General features: G+C 41.0%; 1 protein-coding gene across 1 annotated transcript in view; it reads right to left on the reverse strand.

Annotated features, from left to right (window-relative positions):
• Window positions 1–15803: 15803 nt before the first annotated feature.
• The window catches only part of hs3st2 (heparan sulfate (glucosamine) 3-O-sulfotransferase 2), a 63351-nt gene continuing 59296 nt past the window's right edge, over window positions 15804–19858 (reverse strand). Inside the window, exon 2 of the mRNA XM_020535002.2 lies at window positions 15804–16524. Coding sequence (XP_020390591.1) covers window positions 15906–16524 — 619 coding nt within the window. The 3' untranslated portion in view covers window positions 15804–15905. The remainder of the gene's footprint in view (window positions 16525–19858) is intronic.

Raw genomic sequence — 19858 nt, forward strand, 5'->3', positions numbered from 1 at the left:
ATATTCTGCCTTCAGTACACAAGGAAAGAACTGTGTAAAGAGCAGGCAGAATACCTCTGATCACAAGCAAAACTTGGTTTAAAGAAATTTTTGAAAAGAATACATTTGCTGAATTTAATGGCTGGGTTTGATTTATGGTCTCAGGATGTTAAAATCCCAAACGAACTGTTCCCATTGTCAACAAGGGCAAGGACCATCTGAAGTGCAATATGTCAGAGTTGGCACGGTCATGGTTGAATTGGGGCATGTCAGGGATTGAGAGAATAGCCTGTGTAGCATGACTGCACCTGTGAGGCGCTTCCTCCTGCTCTGAAATATTTACCAAGCCGTCTGCTTCCCTGAGAAACTTTGCAGGCAGCTGCATTGAGCTGATTTAGATGTTCCTTGCATGAGCTTCACTGCTTATAGTTTGAGACTTGCAATACACTGAGAGTCTGGAGGGTAATTACAGGATAGGCACTGAGTGCCACTCATAATTTGCTTTTTACAAAACAAAAATGAAGCTCTCCTGCTGTTTCAAATATTTATTCCCCGCCCTCATTGTCGGCAGATGTGTGATTGTAATTAGAATCTAACTGGAGCTGAGAAACACAAGCAATTTGTTTTCCTTCTTTTTAACTCCTAATCTGCCAAGGAAATGTTCACTGTCCCAGGTGTGCTCTGGGAGTATTTGTTGGGACATTGAAGGGGGAGATTTACACTGTGTGTAACCCCGATATGGACAGATGGTGTTAAATATAAAACTGGAGATGTTTGATTTCTTTGAGAATCAGGAACAATTATTCTAAGGGAAGGAGAAAGAATGCAAACATATTGCTGGGAATGCATGTGATATAGAGCAGGACAGGATTCTTGAGTGGAGAGACTAAGTAATAAGTAGCAGGTTAACAAGCTAATTAAGAAGATGTCAGGGACTGAAGTAAAATGAACAGCATTTGTTAAAATATTGGCTTCACGTTTCTAGAATTGGAAAGTAAATTAAATGCTAGGACATAGCATTGTAATCCATCTGTAGCTGCCTTAGGTAAGACATAAACTGACATCACTGATGCTGCACCATGCTTCAGATTAATCACTAAACAGGCTCAGGCTGCTGACTGAGGCTTTGTACAACCAGTACCTGATTTACAGTCCGAGGGTCAGGGATTCGACTTGTTGAAGATTTGTCACAACCTACAGGTGACCACTCCTTCTCCTTTGGATTCCTGGGGGGAGGCTGAGCAGTTTTCACCCCATTTCTCCTGATCCCTGCTTCATCTGGTGCCCCACCAGAAAGAAAATAGTCGGCATTTCTACATCATCTTTCACAGCCTCAGGCTATTTCCAATGTACATCACAGCCAATGATCCAGTTACGCTCCCTTCCTGACCCTAACCACATTCTCAACACAGCAGGTGTCAAATCTTTGTGAACCTCCATCTTCCACCAGCTCTGTGGTTTCTCCACTCTCCCTTGAAGGTAAGGCCTGACCCATCTCCTGACGCATTCTCAAAGCATCCAGGCAGTGCCTGTGTATATGTGGATGGGGATTAAACAATTAGACTCAACCATTATGGACACTGGGCCCTGCTGGAGAGGGAACTCTTCTAAAGATAATCTAATCATATCTAACCACAAGCCTTGGAATCAACTTGCTATGACCATGTTTGGGTAGTAGTTCAGTTGTAAAGAGAATTCAGGTGATGAGCCAGCCATATATTTAAAGGAGTTGTTTCGTCCCCATGCCAGACAGAAGAAGAGATAGAGAAGGCAAAGGACCCTAAATGGACACTCTCTCTTTTTCACTTATTCCCTCTGATCTGAAGGCTTGAGCCCTGCCTATAGGTTGACAAGTTATTTATGACAGTCATTGTCATATAGGCAAACAATAGGATAATTCCAGACATGGGTTTTGGTTACAGCCAGCAAAACCCCATAGAAGCTCCAGGTCACCTCACAATGCCAACTAAATGCTGACATCACGATCAAGCGGCCTAAGTGTGTGCCTGTACAAAACAATGTGTTAATGAGCTTTGGCTCTGGCTGAAATAGTAACATACTGACAGGCAAGGCACAGCACAGACACTACAAGTGTTAACTGAGAGAGCAATAAGAGAGCTAGAAAACAGCCCTAAGATGCAGCCTGGTCCAATTTTTAAGCTGAGTACCTTCTCCTCTTTGCAAAGTATCCCATCTGCAGCCTTTCAATGTGAGTTTCTGGCATACCCTATAATGCAGGTCTGGGCATCCAGTATGTGGATTGAAGAGGTGCCATAACAATCTTGAGGTGTTGACAATGTCAGGTCCCAATGTCTATGGGCAAGGATGGTATGTGGCTGATGCCTTTGGCTCATACCCTGAGAGGCTGTTTGGTGTTGAGCAACATGGAGACCCTTCACAACCAACAGTGAGCTGAAATCACCAGGAATTCTCTCAAGAATTCTTAACTTGTTTGGTGCATATGAGATAGGAAGCTGAAAATTAATTCAGCAAGTTATGGCATTAAATAAGGTTTTTAATAAGTGATAATCCCCCTTGGTTGGCAACTAGTCACTGCCCAGTGAGGACTCATCTCAACACCTGGCAGATGCATAAAAGATTCAATGAATAGCTCCCAACATCACGATAGGCCATGCTGGACTTCTCATGTGATTCTGCTCCAAATCTCATCACAGCCCATGCCATTCAGGCCATCAGAAGATTCTGCCCACTGTGTTTTTCTGGGGATTGTGGACCATTAACTGTTCCAGTCCTAATCAGACCCCTTTTTCCCACTCTTTTCTGGTACATCAGTATGTGTATAGGTTAGCAATTCCTGCTGTTGCTGAGGACTTGAAAATTAATCGATTTTGCTTCCAAATTCCTCTCTTTTCTCCCCTTCACCTGGTCCATCACGGACACTTCTCTTCCCGTCACTTCTTCAACTCTGGGGCAAGGCTGTCAATTAATACTCATTGTGAGGACAGTAACTCCCAAGGCTATCTTGATAACACTTGCTTGAGACTGTTTCTTGTAATGTCTCTATTCCATTCTCCCAGTTTCTCTGTCTCTGTTTGACCTGTCCCAATGATTCTACCTTCTACAGCAGCTCTAACATGTCTTCCTCGTTCCTTATTCAAGGATTTCCCTTCCATTGTGGTGGAAAAGGCCTTCAGTGAAGTACAACCCATCTCCTGTACTTTTCCCCTCACTCCCAGAACCTTGATTGGGGCTCTCCTTGGGCCGACATTCCACCTCACCAGCCTCCATATTCTAATGATCCCATTCTTTGCCACTTCCTCCAGCTCCAGCATGACGTTCTCATTAATCATAGCGTCCCATCCCCTTGCCTGTCAGCAGGACCCCGGTGACACCCTGTCACCCCTAATGCCCTGCCCCTTTCCTCAGCCCTCTCTCATGCAATTGCAAAAGGTATAACACTCACAGTTTGATGGCTCGCTCACTCGCAGATTTAAGCTTAGGGTAAATGTTGGCTCAGGAAGCATCAAATCATGCAATTGTAGAATAGGTTCAACATAGTAAAAGACCACTTGACCTCTCGAGTCTAAGTTAGCTCTCTGCAGGAACATGTCAGCTAGGTCCAATATCCATCTTCTTCCCTTTTCTTTTGTTTGCTCCCTCATCCCATTATCTGCAATTTTTTTTTCTCATTGGGTACTTACTGAACTGTCTTTTGGAAGTCACAATTGAATCTACCTTTTTCACTGTTTCCAGTAGTGCATTCCAGACTCAAGTCACTTGCTTTGTAAAGAGGATTTTCCTCATGCTACCATAGATTTAAAGCAATTGTCAATGAATCAATATTCTCTGGTTCCTGACCCCTCAAAGTGCAACTTCTTCAATCTAATCTGTCCATATCTCTCTTGAAAACCTCTATTAAAACACCTCCCTCAACTTTCTCTTCTCTAAGGAAAGCAGCCACAGATTGTTCAATCTATCTACATAACTGAAGTCCCCCATCCCTGATTCATCAATCTTTCCTGCATCCTCCCAAATCCCTTTACCTCTTTCTTAAAGAATGATTTCTGGAACTAGATATGATGTTGCAGCACAGGTCAAAACTGGTATTTTATGAAAATTCAATATAAATTCCTTACTTTAGTATTCAATGTTGTTACTTATAAAGCTTGGGATCCTCTGTGCCTTTTAAACCATTTTCTTGACCTACTTGTCATATTCAATGATTTGTGCACATGTACTCAGGGCTATTCTGGTCCTGTACCCCTTTTAGAATTGTACCCTGTAGTTTTAATTCCTTTTTTCGTCTTTCCTCATTCTTTCAACAAAATTGTATTACTTCAGACTCTTCTGCGTTAAGTTTCAGCGGCTGTGTGTCCCTAGTCACTCCACCAGTCTTTCTGAAGTCCACATTATTGTTTCTAAAAACTTTCCCACCATCAGCTGAGTGATCTGTCAACGTTGGCTTCTCCTTACATGCTTTTTGAACAAGTCAGTAATATTTGCAATCCTTGGGACCTCTGACACCATATTTGTAGCTATACATGATCCAAAGGTAATGGGGAGGACATAAAGCACACTGCCGTTGACACTGGAAAACTGAACCAGAAACTGAAATATATTGGAAGTACTTTGCAGATGTGGCAGCATCTGTGGAGAGTTAATTAAGTTTTAAGACCTGCAATCCCTCAAAAATAACATTCAAACAAAATGTTCTTATGCGGGGCTTCGTAAAAAGCAAATTGAAACATACAAAAATAAATTGTTGATTCACTTGCAATGGGGGTGTGAGAAGGGAGGAGGTAAAGAGGCTGGTCTTCTATCTCTGGTAGTTGCATGGCAAGATCCAGCAGGAAGGAGATGAGGAGGTGTTGGGGTTAACTGAGGAGGGGGACTAGAGTGTCATAGACAGAACTGTCCCTTCAGAATATCAAAAGGGGAGGGACATGGAAAATGTGCTTCTCTGTGGCATCACATTGGAGGTAGTAGAAATAGTGAACAATGCTCTGTTGAATTCTGGGATTGTGGGGAAAGGGTGGGAATAAAAGTGCAGAAACTGAAACGGACATGGCCCATGGATCTGCCTCAGTGGTGTGGTCTAATTGCAACTGAGGGAAAAGGAAGACATGTCACAAGCTCTAGTTCTGCAGGTTATATTTGTCAGAGCAGATATGGCAGAAACAGAGAAATGTGAGGATTGTATAGAGATGTATGAGGAAGTGGGGCATGACAAAGTGTAAACAGGTAATTGTGGGAGTTGGTAGGCTCTCTTGCTCAATACACACAAATTGGAGTTTGTTAAAATAGAAATGGAGAATATTTTTCAACATCTGAGCAAGTAAGAATTAGGGAGGGAAAAGAAAGGAATGAGAGGGGGATGGAGAGGGGAGTAAGAGACTGGAGACGGAGAGGGAGGAGGAAAACAGACGGAGAGGGAACAGGAAAAAAGAATGGAAAGGGATAAAGGCAGTGAGAAGGAGAAAGAGTGGGCTAGCCAGGAGGATAAGCAAGAAAGACAGAGAGAGAATGAAAAGACAGAGAATGAGAATAAGGGCAGGGGAGACAGGGTGACGGAGGAGACCGGCAACTGGGACACAAGGCATGTTTCCTTGGCAACACTGACATTAGGATGATATGAATCAAAGATCTGTAGCTGTCGGAGGTGGCAGATCAGGTTGGTAAATACTCTGAAGGTGCAGCAGGGAGCTGAGATCTTGCACAGGATTCCGTTTCCTGAGGGCACAGGGAAGTTTGATTGGTAACTAATGGTTCTAATTCCAGTAAGAAAGGAGTTGGCTGATGGGAGCTGGAGATGCAGGTGTTTTCCTCCCGGCTGTTTGTAGAGATTTAGCAGCTGGAAATATGATGTCAGTGCAGCTTCCCTCAGATATCAAAGCTACCTTCGGAAAAAGACACCACAGCAACAAAAAGAAAGATTGTAATCATGACAGAATTCTACATTGACACTCATGCACTGGTTACTCCCTTGTGCAGGTCTTATTCTTTTTAATATATCCTCAGAATTTGGTGCCACTGGCAAATCAGCATTCATTGCCTGTTCATAAACCATCAAACAGCACTTCGGAGCCTGACTGAGCAATCCTGCTGGAGCGAGACTGTCATGACAATGAAATGATAGAATCATAGAGTCATACAGCAATGAAACAGGCCCTTCAGCCCACCATGTCTATGCTGACCAAAACACACCAAACTGCATTAATCCTATTTACCTGCACTCAGTCCATAGCCAACTATGCCTTAGCATTTTAAGTACACATCCAGATGCTCATTAAATGTTGCCTCCTCCAATCTCACAGGCAGGACTTCCCTTTGGGTGAAAGAAATTTATTTTGTACAGAAGGCTAAACTGTCAGTTTAGAATGGACACAGAATCTTACAAGATGGCTCCCAGAAATCACATGATTGCTCTTGTTGATAAAAGAAACAGGGGCAGACTGACGTGGTATCACAGCATTAAACACAAAGTGAAAAGGAGTTTCCAGATGGAGATGTTGGAATTGGAGCTGAAAGCACAGAGAGGTAGAGACCTGAAGACAGCTTGAGGTTGCTGGGGGATGTCTCACTTGGCTTAATGATAGCCAAATTCCTGTGACATTGAAACAGGGCTCAATGTCCGAAAATTCTCCAAACATGTTCCCAAATTTGAAAAGGCAGGCATAGATGCCTTCTTTACAGTTTTTGAAAAGATAGCAGGACAGTTACATTGACCCCCAAGAGATGATCTGTGTGATCCGAGGCCACTTAACAGGATTAGCCCAAGAGATGTGTTGTACCCTGTCCCCTGAACTGATTGCTGCTTACAAACAGACTGAAGGGATGACACTCCATGCTTGTGAACTCCTGGCAGAAGCTTTTCATTAGAAAATCCATTCCAGTGGGAAAAAAGTATCTGGAATTTGAAATAATCAGTGTTTGACCAATGACTGTGATCTCGAAAAACAGAATGCAGTTATGAGGAAGTAAGAATATTGCCATTGTTAGAGAAGTTTAAAAATTGTCTCTCTTAGAGCATTAAAATGCACTTTGAGGAACACAAAATTACCTCAGGATGGGCAGCTACTGGGAATGCTGAGGACTATGGACCGATCCACAGATTGCAGTATCACGAGGTCAGTTAGGGTCATAGAGGTAAACAGCACAGACACAGACCAAATAAAAACCGAAAGAACTGCAGATGCTGTAAATCAGGAACAAAAACAGAAGGTGCTGGAAAAGCTCAGCAGATCTGGCAGCATCTGTGAGGGAAAAATCAGAGTTAATGTTTTGGGTCCGATGGCCCTTCCTCAGAACTTCTGAGGAAGGGTCACCGAACAGAAACAGACCCTTCGGTCCAACTCGTCCATGCTGACCAGATATCCTAAATTAATCTGGTCCCATTTACCAGCATTTGGCCCATATCCCTCTAAACCCTTCCTATTCATATACCCATCCAGATGCCTTTTAAGTTAGTCAGCATCAGCAGAAGGGAAAGGAGACAGAAGAACTGCACTTTAGGAAACAAAGAGAAGGGAGAAATATAGAAAAGCCAGTCCCAAACATTTTGAAGAAACAATTTAGAAGGCACACCTGGGATAATCATGGCCTGCCTGCTTTAATTGAAGTTAAAAAAAGGCTGTAAAAACATTACAGACACATAAAGAAAGCCAGAGAGAACCTTTCAGCCCAAACTGTAACTGTAGGCACCAAAGTCATAATCCTCTGTGCAAACACAAAAGAAAGCAGAAACTTCCCAGGATTTGAAGTGCAAAAGGGAAGTGCAGATCCAAAGAATTGGGAAAAGTAGTGAACATACCCTGGGGCAGTATTTGCTAATAGATACCATGGCTGGGGTGAAACAAGGACTTTCCTACACAGAGGCAGGACAAATTCCCGAACGTTAGTCAATGGTTTAACTGGAGAAGGTACCGAGCTATCATGAGTGAAAATTCACTTAAAGAGCGATCCTGTTTGAGGCTTTAACTCGAATCTGCCTTTGCCAGGGATTGTCCACTTGTGAAGGACTGACCTTGTGGACTGGAGGTTGGACCCCTCCCTCCAGCTCTGTCAAACCTCAAAGCTTTAGAACAAATCAGTGAGGCCGAGCGCATGGACAGCACAGCATTAGCCAGAACCTGTAATACTGGAGGGTTTCAGGAACACTACAAGGGAAGAAACCGCCCATGCAGGTGTTAACAGCCCAGTTAAATTATCCAGGCTTAAACAGGGAAGAGGGAATTCCCCAAGCAGGTCGAGAGACAGGGAGGGAATTGCCTCACCCAGTCAAACGTCCTGAGGGAAGTCACTGGGTATTTTCTAAGGCCAGAACCAAACCCAGTGAGAGTAAAGAGGCAGCAATCAGATCACCCGTACTTTGTCAATGTTAACTCCCCATATTCTACAGAAATGGGGAGGTGATGGCCTAGTGGTATTATTGCTGGACTGTTAATCCAGAGACCTGGGTAACATTATAGGGACTTGGGTTCGAATCCCGCCACAGCAGATGGTAAAATTTGAATTCAACAAATATCTGGAATTAAGAATCTAATGATGACCATCAATCCATTGATGATTGTCAGGAAAAACCCATCTGATTCACTAACGTCCTTTAGGGAAGGAAACTGTCATCCTTACCTGGTCTGGCCTACATGTGACTCCACACCCACGGCAATGTGGTTGACTCTTAACTGCCCTTTGGGCAATTAGGGATGGGCAATAAATGCTGCTCAGCCAGCGACACCCTCATCCCGTTAATGAATAAAGAGAAAAAAAGAAACAGAATGAGATTTCTGAACTGAAATCTTCAGAGTTCAGAAGGCCCATTACAACTTCTACATGAGTGAGGTAAGAGAGTTTGTGAGATAAAAGACAAAATCAATGTATTGGAAGAAAAACTTAAAAGCTTAAAACCTTGAAGCAATTGACAATGCTCAGAAATAATCAAATAAAATCAAGCTGATTCTGATCAGGAGAAGCTGTGAAATGTAAAAATATTTGGAGATAAAAACAGTCAAATACACCACAATTTGATTCAAAATAAAAAAACTTAATGATGTAGCAGCAAAAAGTGGTTTTGACAACAGAAGGAATGAAATATTGAGATAGAAAGAGGCCATTACTAATTTGCTATCTCCGAAGGAGAATAAGTCTGAGAAATGAACTGGAAATGCTTCAATATTAAAATACAGCAGTTCAGTTGGCTACAGATGAGTCTAGTGCTTTTTTTGTTGATCCTAGCAGTGAGGAAGCCGTGGGTAGCAATACCCATGAAGTTTCAAAGTCAAAATCTGTACAAATTGTTGTAAAGACTGGGAAGAAAAGAAGGAAGATAATCTCCCAATAAAGCATAAGAGAAAAAAGTGTAAGTGAGAGCTGTAATGCACCAAACATCTGTGTGTGTACAGAGAAAACTGTGTGTATTTCTTATCTTTAATATCTACAATGTAATTCTATAAAATACTAAGATTTCTTTCCTCTTTTTGTTAAAAGGGATGATTACACTACAAGAGTATAGTTATAACATACATTTTCTAACAAGGCTAATCTCCCTTCGTAAAATGGACACAGAATCTTACAAAATGTCTTCTAGAAGTCACATGACTGCCCTTATTGATTCACTACAGCCAAAAACAGCAGGTGGACTGATGTGTTATCTCAGAATCAATTGTAATGGAAGATATTTATAAATCAGTAAACTCTTGGACAACACAAAGGGGTCCTTCTAAAGGTATGAAAATTCAAACCTCCACGAGAATAAGAGCCTTGAATGACACCACAGGAAAGTCAAGTGTAACTGACTTTGCTTTGAAGAAGCATCAGAGTTAACTTGGCAAGAATTTTAATTCTTGATTGGAGTAAGACTGGGCGATGTGCTACCATTTTAGCAGAACACCAAGAAGAACTCTGAGAGACACCATCAAAGAGACAGGCTTTCGAAAAAGAGAGAGGAAGACAAACCAGCTAAACAATTGCTGTACAAAAGGCCACTGCAATACCATAAAAATTAAACAAAGCGGACTTCACACCTTCCCAGAATTTGTTCTATTTAATTCACCTTACAGAAACCTTCAACTACACAACTGCAAAAGCCACCATAGCTTTTGAATTATAATTTCATGTTTCCACCCCCTTCACTTTGGAAGGAGAAATTTTCAAGCAAGCCTGCAATGATAACAGGTTGATATTACTTTCATTTATATAAGTTGTTTTTCTATCTGTACCTTCTTGTAATCTTTTAATCTGTAATTTAGTTAATAACTTTATCAGTTTTTACGTAGTCTCTATCAGTAATAGTTGTGTGGTAAACTAATCTTTAACTTGTTCAAGACTAACCTTACAGAAGTGTACAACATTATGAGAGGTATGGATAGTTGGAGTCTAACTCCCAGGGTAGAAATGTCAGTTGCTCTGGGGCATGGGTTTAAGGTAAAAGGGCAAGAGTTTAAAGGAGATGTGAGAGCAAGTTTTTTTTTTACACAGTGTGTGGCAAGTGCCTGGAATGTGCTGCCAGGAGAGGTGGTAGAAGCAGATACAATAGCAACATTCAACAGGCATCTCAACAGATACATGAATAAGCAGGGGATAGAGGGATACGGACCAGGTAGAGGAAAGGGGTCTTTAATTTGAAAGGTGTCATGTATCAGTGCAGGCTTGGTGGGCTGAAGGGTGTGTTCCTGCACTGTACTATTCTTTGTTCCTTTTTCTAAAGCTTTCCTGCTAGATATTTTTTAATGGGACTATTTTATTTTAATTGAAGTTCTTCAATGGAAAATATTAAAGAGTATTAAGTGAGCTATATAAATTTGGTTCACAGCCCACTCTGAGGATATGCCTAGTGTGGTCATGATCGTACGTTTTGCATGATACCTGTCCTGTTATATATGCTACATTAACCTCTTGGTCAAAGAATCAATGCTTGCACAGAGATAAATGTGCTGTTTTCATACCATAAAGGATTTTCCTATGAAGGTTCACCATTCTTTGTCTTGCACTCAGGTTCGACAGCGTGCAGCCCTGACAAAATTCAAAAATGGCATTATCTCTGGGTGAAAGTGGGCACCATGCTGACTGATTGCAATTGGTGACAAAAACAGAATATGGAATAATTTTGTGGCCTGAGAATTCTGTCTGTTTGATTTTTCAATCTTGTACCAAGGATGCTGTAAAATGAAACTGAATGTCCTCTGGCAGTTTATAAAATGGAAATGAACGGGAACTGGTTGGGTCCATTGGAATTCAATGCAATGAGGGGACAAAGGAAAGAGTTTAATCCATTGGGATTCTGCACAATGACCAGAAATGAGAAAGGATTTCTGTTTTTGTAAACTGGGTGCGAATAGAAATCCATTTAGTCCACTGGAATTCTGTGCAATGAAAATGAATGAGAGGGAGTTGTAGTCTATTGGAATTCTCTACAATGGCAGTGAATGGAAAGGGATTTGGGTGTTGACAAATTAGTAGCTTTAGTGAATATCAGAAATACCCTGTGTTAATGAGATATCTGACCCATTTCTGCATGTTTCACCCTAACAGTAGCTTTATAAACCCCACAGCATTAGATGGAAACTTCTGAAAGTATTTCTATCTCAGGCCATATGACTGAATGCTGTTGTCATAAATGGCGTGTGTGTAATTCCCACTGGCAACCCAATCCCTAACCTGCTCCACATCTGATACACAATTGCGGTATACCGTCTGTCTCATGCACCTGATAGAAGCCGCACAGCAAACTTTCTGTCCTTTAGTTGCTGTTTGTAGGTGTGACATACCCTCCCTCCAGGTTCAAGGTGAACAGAAAGGAAATGATTCCCAATTATTAATAGACCGTTGCTGCAAGTCAGTGTGTTTGGCTGGAGATTGAGTGAAACAGTGAGTAACTAATAGGATCAGCAGCAAGAGGAAGCAACAACAAATAGGGTCTTTTGAGGCTTGTTGTAACTCTTCTTGAGCTGCCTTCCTTTTATTTCCATTTGAGTGCATGTCTCTGATCTCATTTCTCTCCACCTGTGACCTCAATTAGAGTTCTGGCTGGCGCACAATGCAACTTACTTACCTGTAGCCAGTCAACAAAACCAAGATCTGTTTGAGAAAGTTGTCAATATTGTGAAAAATCTCTGCAATGTTTCTCAAGCAGTCTTCTACTGGGGATTGGACAGGCCATGAAATCACTGCCTCTTGATTTGTGTAGTGGTGTTTGGATTTATTTCCCGGTCTTTATTTAATGGCAAAAGAGTGAACGAACTGCAGTTACATGCTTTGCTATCAGGTAAGGATTAAAAGAATAGAAACTAAAAGAAAAAAGAAAAAACATGTGATTAACTTATGAGGCCAGAGAGCTGCTTGGATAGATCCCCATTTCAAACAAAACCAATTTGCACTCCTTAGTGACCAGCATTTCTCAGTTTTTGGAAAGAGGCACAGACTTTGAAAACAGATACTGCTGATTTGCTTTGTTAATTCTGCCTCACTTTTTCTCCTGGAAAGTTCTCATTTCTTTTCTGTTATGTATTGGTGGCAGTGGAATGCAAATATCCTTTTATCGGAGTGAACAACTTTGTCAGAGCATACTATTTTCACAGTGTGCCATCTTCACACAATAGACCATGTTTTGTACTATATGGATTTGTTTGGCCCTTATAGAAAGACCAAAACACCTTATCCATATTCTCTCTGGGCTTTTATAACCCTTTGAAATGTTTCCCATTCTAAACAAAATACACCATACAACCTCATTGTTTTGCTGTCAAATCATTCATGGCCCAACCTGAAATATATTGCCATTGTTTCCTTAACACTTTCTTTGCCACAAACGACACAGTGGACCCCCGCCCACCTCCCAACTCTGCTACATTTTTACAAAATCATTCTTGTTATTAAACATTGTTTAAGCACAAGAAAGAAAAAGCAGGGCTTGTATTTTTACACCAATTTTCACAATCTTGGGGTTTCCCAAAGTGTATCACCTCCAAAAAAGTACTGTTGAAAGGTAGTCATTGTGATAACGCAAAAAACAGCAGCCAATTTATGCACAGTACAAGATTTGACGAACAGAAATGCCAGTACTGGCAGATCATCTGTTTTAACATTGTTTGTTAAGAGATAAATATTGTCCAAGGATACTCGGGAGATACAATGGCTCTTCTTTGAATAGTGCAATAGGATCTTTTGTGTCCACTTGGGAGAGCAAATGGGGCCTCAGTTTAATGTCTCACTTAAAAGTACTGGTCCCTCAGTTTTGTACTGTAGTGGTAGGCTGGGATTATATACTCATGTCTCTGGAGTGCAATGTGAACACATAACCTTCTGGCATGTCAATTTACTCCATCTTCCCTTCCTTTCCTTTTTGTAATTTTGCAATCTTTATTTTAGAAGCTTTGGCCCTTCACCCAATTTCCTCAACAGAAACAAAAACATAGTGTGAATCCTTTCTATTTCTGACAACTTCATGCTATGTAGAAATGACGGCAGATAATGCTCAGGCAGACGGTATGAAGTAGATTTCATTATACTGTGACAATACTCTCTTTCATCGATCGATAAGCTTAAGTAAATCTGTTCCAAGGGTAATAAAATGTCACTGTTGACACAGTACCACCAAGAATATAAGGTTACTAACTGTGAAACCTTGTTACGTCAAGTGCTGAGGATTTTGACCTTCGAAACTTGGAGACAAACCCCTGGCTCAATGTAATTTGAGAGAGTAGTTATTCTAATTAAATCACAATGTCTGCATTCACTTCTGGCTAATGCTTCTTGACATTATACAACCCAGACAGTTTGTGGAGAACATGGGAGAGTTGAGACGGATGGGGTTAGAATGGCAGGAGTGAATGTCTGCCAACTGTGGCCATATCGATTCGTGCTTTTCCTTTAGTGAGGCCACTGCTCCATGAAGAAAGGAGTTAAAAGTAGGAATCTAGTAGATAACCAGTGATTATTTCAGATAGGGATTCAGGCAGAACATGTAATCTGCTAGTTTAACTAAAAATTTTAAACCTGAGATTGATAGTTTCTATTAGGTTAGGATACAGAGCAGCTATGAACTCGTTGAGAGGTGGCAGAGGTTTGAGGGACAGAATGGCCTACTCTTGTTCCTAGGTTCCTATGCAATTGGCTTCTTGTGCCACCTTACTTGTCACCATGAGGCATCAATGCTGATCTTTATATGTAACCCAGCAAAAGAGTTAATTTATCAGAGTCATCCATGATCCAATTGATTGGCACAATTCTACAACGCGAATATATTTTACTGTTGATTTGAACAACTTAGAATGACATAGTCATTCCTTTGGATAAGCAACATATCCCCTTCTTTTAGAACAGAAAGATGTGTCATTATTTTTCTCTGTCAAATTGACAGCTCAGTTTCTGTGAATTACCACAGTGACTAATTCCTTATAACTGCTTAAAATAAAAGGTCCCATTGTGAGGATGGAGCAGTCAGTTAAACAAAATGTTTCACCTAAATTACCTCTTAGATGTGTTTGAGGCAACTAAATTGTCTGCCAAGACCTGACCAGTGAGAAATGGCATTGGTGGAAAAATAGAGAGGGTTCAAAGCCAACTCAAAGAACATCTATGCAGAGGACAAGTACTATAGTGTAATCATTATGTTATTAAATTTGTAATCTAGAGCATGTAGCAGTAATTTGGACATTGAGTGTTACTATAAAATAGGTTACATTGATTAACCTCCTGTTACATATGTCTTCCCAGCTGGGCTCTTGTGGCACATTGGTAACGTCCCTACCTCTGAGTTAGGAATCCTGAGTTCAAGTCCCATCTGCCCCAGAGCGTGTAATAACAAATCTGAACAGTTTAATTAGGAAAATATCAACACAGCTTTTCATTTCCATGTCACCCATTTGACATGAGCACCCTAAGTCAAATTCTACCACAGGCAGTTGAGCGTTTGAATCTCGGTTTGTTTGAAAATGAAAAGCTGGTCTTAGTGAAAGTGACCATAAAGCTGTTGTATCGTTGTAAAAATTCAACCGTTTCACTGATGTTGTTTCAGGAATGAACACTATCCTGACCTGTCTGGGCCTGTTTGTGATTCTAAGTCCCTCGTCAACATGGTTCACTCTCTTGCATGCTCTCTACAGTCACCATGAACTGTTTAAGTCTTTACATGTGGGACAGGCCAAGGCCCACTGATACAGACATTAGCTGTTGGGTCACATACTGAGAATGAACCAACAATAATGTACACCGTGGTATCATATAGAAATAGATCCTCACTATGAATTGGGGCGATGCTGATAAATCCATGCTAAATAAACCTGTGACAACTGAAACGCCCACAGGGATTAGAAAAGAGAGATTAACGATTGCAATAAAATAAACTAAGAAAGAGAAAATCAATAAAGGGAGAGAAGCATAGGTCTCTACATTCAATCACTCCTTCAACCATGATGCATGCTGCAGAAGGTTTTTTATTGGATTCTTTGTTTTATACTGTAATGGGGTGAGCATCTGTTTGTTTCAGAGTGCAGGTAAATCTTAGAGTGCCAGTTGGTTTCGATGGCAATATTTCAGATGCCAACAATATCAGTACAATACAACACATTTCACTTTAAAAAAAGACACATCATTTGGACAGATGCCACTACACTGCCTCAGTAGTGGACCAAAGTGACAGAAGCCCAAGTTTCCCCAATATGTGCATCCTGTGGTTGGCCCTGGACTCCCAGTGATTACATCCATGGCCGAACTTCATTTCCCTAGTGGCTTCCTCAATAGCTGCCCCAGTGGTTAGCCCTGCTTTTCTCAGGATTGAACTAAACCCTGATGAATTAAGGAGGAGAATCTTTAGCTTACAGTCTAACCTCAGGGCATCAGGTTTGAGCTCTGGTACAGCTTTCCTGCTGTGTGCCACACAGGCTATCCTTTTGAATGTGATAAGTCCTCTATTATGGAAGACATACATAAACTTTCTCCATTATTTTCTCAATTTGTGGTGCTGTTAGTGGTTAGTCCCATCGAAAGTCATGTCCCACCATCTGATAAAACTTTATATTATACGGTCTGTAAAACTCCTTCAGCTGCTCAATAACATCTTGGTCTATTTGGACATGAGTCCTTCCCTTAGATTTGCCGAGACACCTCGGCGTGCTGCTGCTCTCTGGTTTCTTCAGGCAAGGAAACCCCTTGGTTTTGTTGAAGTAAAAGTGCTTGTCTGTAACGATCCTCTTGAGGCCCAGGAAGTCCTGCACTTTGCCCATTTCTCCGGCTGGGTCGATGATGAGCCTCTCCCCACTGACAAAATGGATCTGGGAGAGGGGAAAGAACTGGAGCCAGTTCTCCAGGTGCAAGGCGTAGATTCCAATGCGGATAGCACTCCAAGAGGCATCGATCAGGTCCAGCGTCCTGTTCTTGAAGGCTAGAACCTCAAAGGTTGGAATCTCAGGTTTCTTGGACAGTGTCTGGGTATAGTCTGAGATGGCTCTCGTCACTGGGTTCCTGACCACTACGATGAGTTTAGTGCCCTTTGCCATCGAGAAGATTCGCTTTGGTGCCTCCCTGGTAACAAAGTAGCTGGGTGTTTTCTCCATGGTGATCTGACCATCCAGCGTCTTGGGCATCAAGCTTCTAAAGACATATAAAAAGCAGCTATTAGTATTCTTGGTGGTAGTCTATTCAATTATCTTCTGGTCTACCTAGAATGTACAAAAATGGTTAACAGATAAATAGACAGAAATTATTTTACGCGGTGTAGAGAAGGAGATTCAATGAGTTGGTCAGGTCCATAATAAGCAAAATTGCACATCAGCTATAGAAAGGGCTTACTAAATTACCTCTTCTCTCAAGTACTGTATATTAAGGACAGTCAATTTGCAGTGTTTTCAGAATGTAAAAAGCAAATGTGCTCTGATGAGGTGGCTACATTCACTTTGACATCCAGAAGGACAAAGGCAGGCTTGAGGATTAAAAGATTAGTTACGTTTCAAATTTAATTTGACTCTGCAGAACTCTTAAATGTGATATTAACTTCCTTCCAAAGCTATTAAAGGTATTAAGTTACTGCAAACCTTCCATTGCTGCCTTGCTTCAATATCCCCAACCCTAACCACACAGGAAGTGTTCTCCAACCAGGCAGGAGCGTGACTAACATCTAGTAAAATCTTTCCCTGTCAATCTAATTTCCTCTCAGTATCACTTATTTCTGAGAAAATTCCTGGCCCCTGATATAACAACTCTACAAGTATTTGCTGTGGTTCAAAGAGTGGCATAAATTCCTGCATCAGAACATTGAACAGAGATTCGAGCATAAAATGATATCGATATTTCATTTTATTTCATTAAGCCCAAGTAGTTCATTCCAGTGCTTATGTTTCACTTGTCATCTCCCATTTCTCCTGGTCGAACCTTATCATTTTACCTCTCTATCCTTTCTCTGGCATGTGCTTGTCTACCATCCCCTGAAATGCATCTATGTTATTTTCTTTAACCATGCCCTGAGATAGTGTTCCCAGAAGTTTCTATTTACTAAGTTCCCTGTTGGATTTGCTGGTGATGATCGTCTATTGATAGTTACTAGTTTTGCATTTTTACACAAGAGGAAACTTTCTCTCTGTATCAACTCAACCAAAACCTCTCATAATTTTAAAGACCTCTGGTAGGTCAATCTTTAGCTTTCTGTATTCAAGAGAAAAGAGATTCAGCTTGTCAATACCTTCCTGAAATGTAAGCTCTCAATTTTTTTGCTATCATCCATGTAAACCATCTTTGTGAACTCTCCACTGCCTGTATATCCTCTCTACACAATAGCAAGCAGAATTTCATGCAGCAATCTGTGTCATTTAATCAAGGCTCAATACAGGTTTAGCATAAATAATTTACTTTATGGTTCTCAGTTTAGAAATAAAGCCCTAGAACTTGGTTTGCTTTTCTTAAGTGATCTTTTTCTCCCAGGAGCCTTTCTACCCAATGTAGACTTGCAATGTCCATTGGCTTTGTTGAATGTAACATACTTTGGGACATTCTGAACTGCCATAGAAATACAAGTTATTTTCCTTTTACATCTCTGACTCATGAACAAGAACACATTTAATATTTGAACAAACTCTTATCTGTAACTTTTCATAGGGTCATACAGCATGGAAACAGACCCTTCAGTCCAACTATCTACACCAACCATGTTCCCAAACTAAACCAGTCCCATTTGCCTGCATTTGGCCCACATCCCTCCAAACCTTTCCTATTCATGTACTTATCCCAATGTTTTTTAATCAGTGTAACTGTACCTGCATCCACCATTTCTTCTGGCAGTTCATTCCACATATGACCCACTGTCTGTGTTTAAAAAAAAAGTTGCCCCTTATGTCCTTTTTAAAACTTTCTCCTTTCACCTTTGTTTTGAACTCCCACACCCTAGGGAAAAGACCTATGCTATTCACCTTATTTATGCCCCTCATGATTTTATGATCCTCTATAAGGTCATCCCCTCAAGCTCCTACACTCCAGTGCAAAAAAGTCCCAGTCTATCTTTATAACTCAAATCTTCATTCCTGCAACATCCTGGTAAATCCTTTCTGAATTCTCTCCAATTTAATAATATCCTTCCTATAGGGTGACCAGAACTGCACATTGTACTCCAGAAGGAGCCTCAATAATGTCCTGTACAACCTCAACATATCATCCCAACTCCTTTTCTCAAAGGTCTGAGCAATGAAGAAAAGTATGCTAAATGCCTTCTTAACCAGCCTGTCTACATGTAAAGCAAATTTCAAGGAACTATGTACCCGAACCCCTAGGCCTCTCTGTTCTACAAAACTACCCAGGGCCCTACCGTTAATTGTGTAAGTCCTGCCCTTTTGTTTGTTTTACCAAAATCCAATACTTGGCATTTATCCAAATTAAACTCCATTTGCTACTCCTCAGCCCATTGACCCAACTGATCAAGATCTCTTTGTAATTTTTAACCTCTCTCTCTCCCTCAGTTTTCTTTACTATTTCATCAAAATGAATATGGTTACAGCTCTTTTTTTCATGTACTCCAGGTTTCTCATCTGCTCTATCACTTCCCTTTGGTGAAGGCAGTGCACCATCCGTGATTTTTGATGCATTCACTTTCTTCATAGCTTTCCAATTCTCACCTTCTCAGACTCACCCCCCTCCCTCCTCTCCTGCAATTAATATTTATTTCACACCCAAGACTGGCCTTGAGAATGAGGCTGGGGAAATAATAATGGGGAGCCAAGAAATGGTGGAGGGAAGTGAATAAGTATTAAGCATCAGTCTTTGGGGTAGGGGACACTAAGAACATTTCAAAAATACTAAGTAATCAGGGGGTAAAAAGGGACAGAACCATAAACAGAATAACTATCACTATAGAAAAGTACTAGGGATACTAACGGAGCTAAAGGCCAATACATTCCCTGGACCGGATGAGTTGAAACAATATTAAATGAAGTAGCTGCAGAGATAATGGATGCACTAGTGGTAATCTTCCAAGATTCTTAGATTCTGGAAAGTCACAGAGGATTGGAAAATTGCCAATGTAATACCCTTATTCAACAGGGAGAAGAGATATAAAACAGACAACTATAGGCTAGTTAGCTAAACATCTGTTATTGGGAAAATATGAATGCCCATTGTGAAAGATGTGATAGCAGAGCATTTAGAAATACAAAATATAATCAAGCAAAGAGGAAATCAGTCAGGGAATCAAGGAAAAAGGCAGGAAAGTGGAGTTGAATATTATCAGATCAGCCATGATCTCATTGAATAGTACAGCAGTCTTGATGGGCTAAATGGCCTGCTTCTGTTCCTACATCCTATGTTCTTATGGTCACCTACCAACCATTTCTGAATTCATTTCAGCCTCTGTGTTACCTGCAGGCTGTGAAGAAATCTATAAACTAGAAGCTGCATTATGGCAGGGGTAGGCAGAGGAGGAGAAGCGAACGAGAGAAGTAATGAG

Source organism: Rhincodon typus, chromosome 21 (genome assembly GCF_021869965.1).
Source record: "Rhincodon typus isolate 14 chromosome 21, sRhiTyp1.1, whole genome shotgun sequence".
NCBI classification, from domain to species: domain Eukaryota; kingdom Metazoa; phylum Chordata; class Chondrichthyes; order Orectolobiformes; family Rhincodontidae; genus Rhincodon; species Rhincodon typus.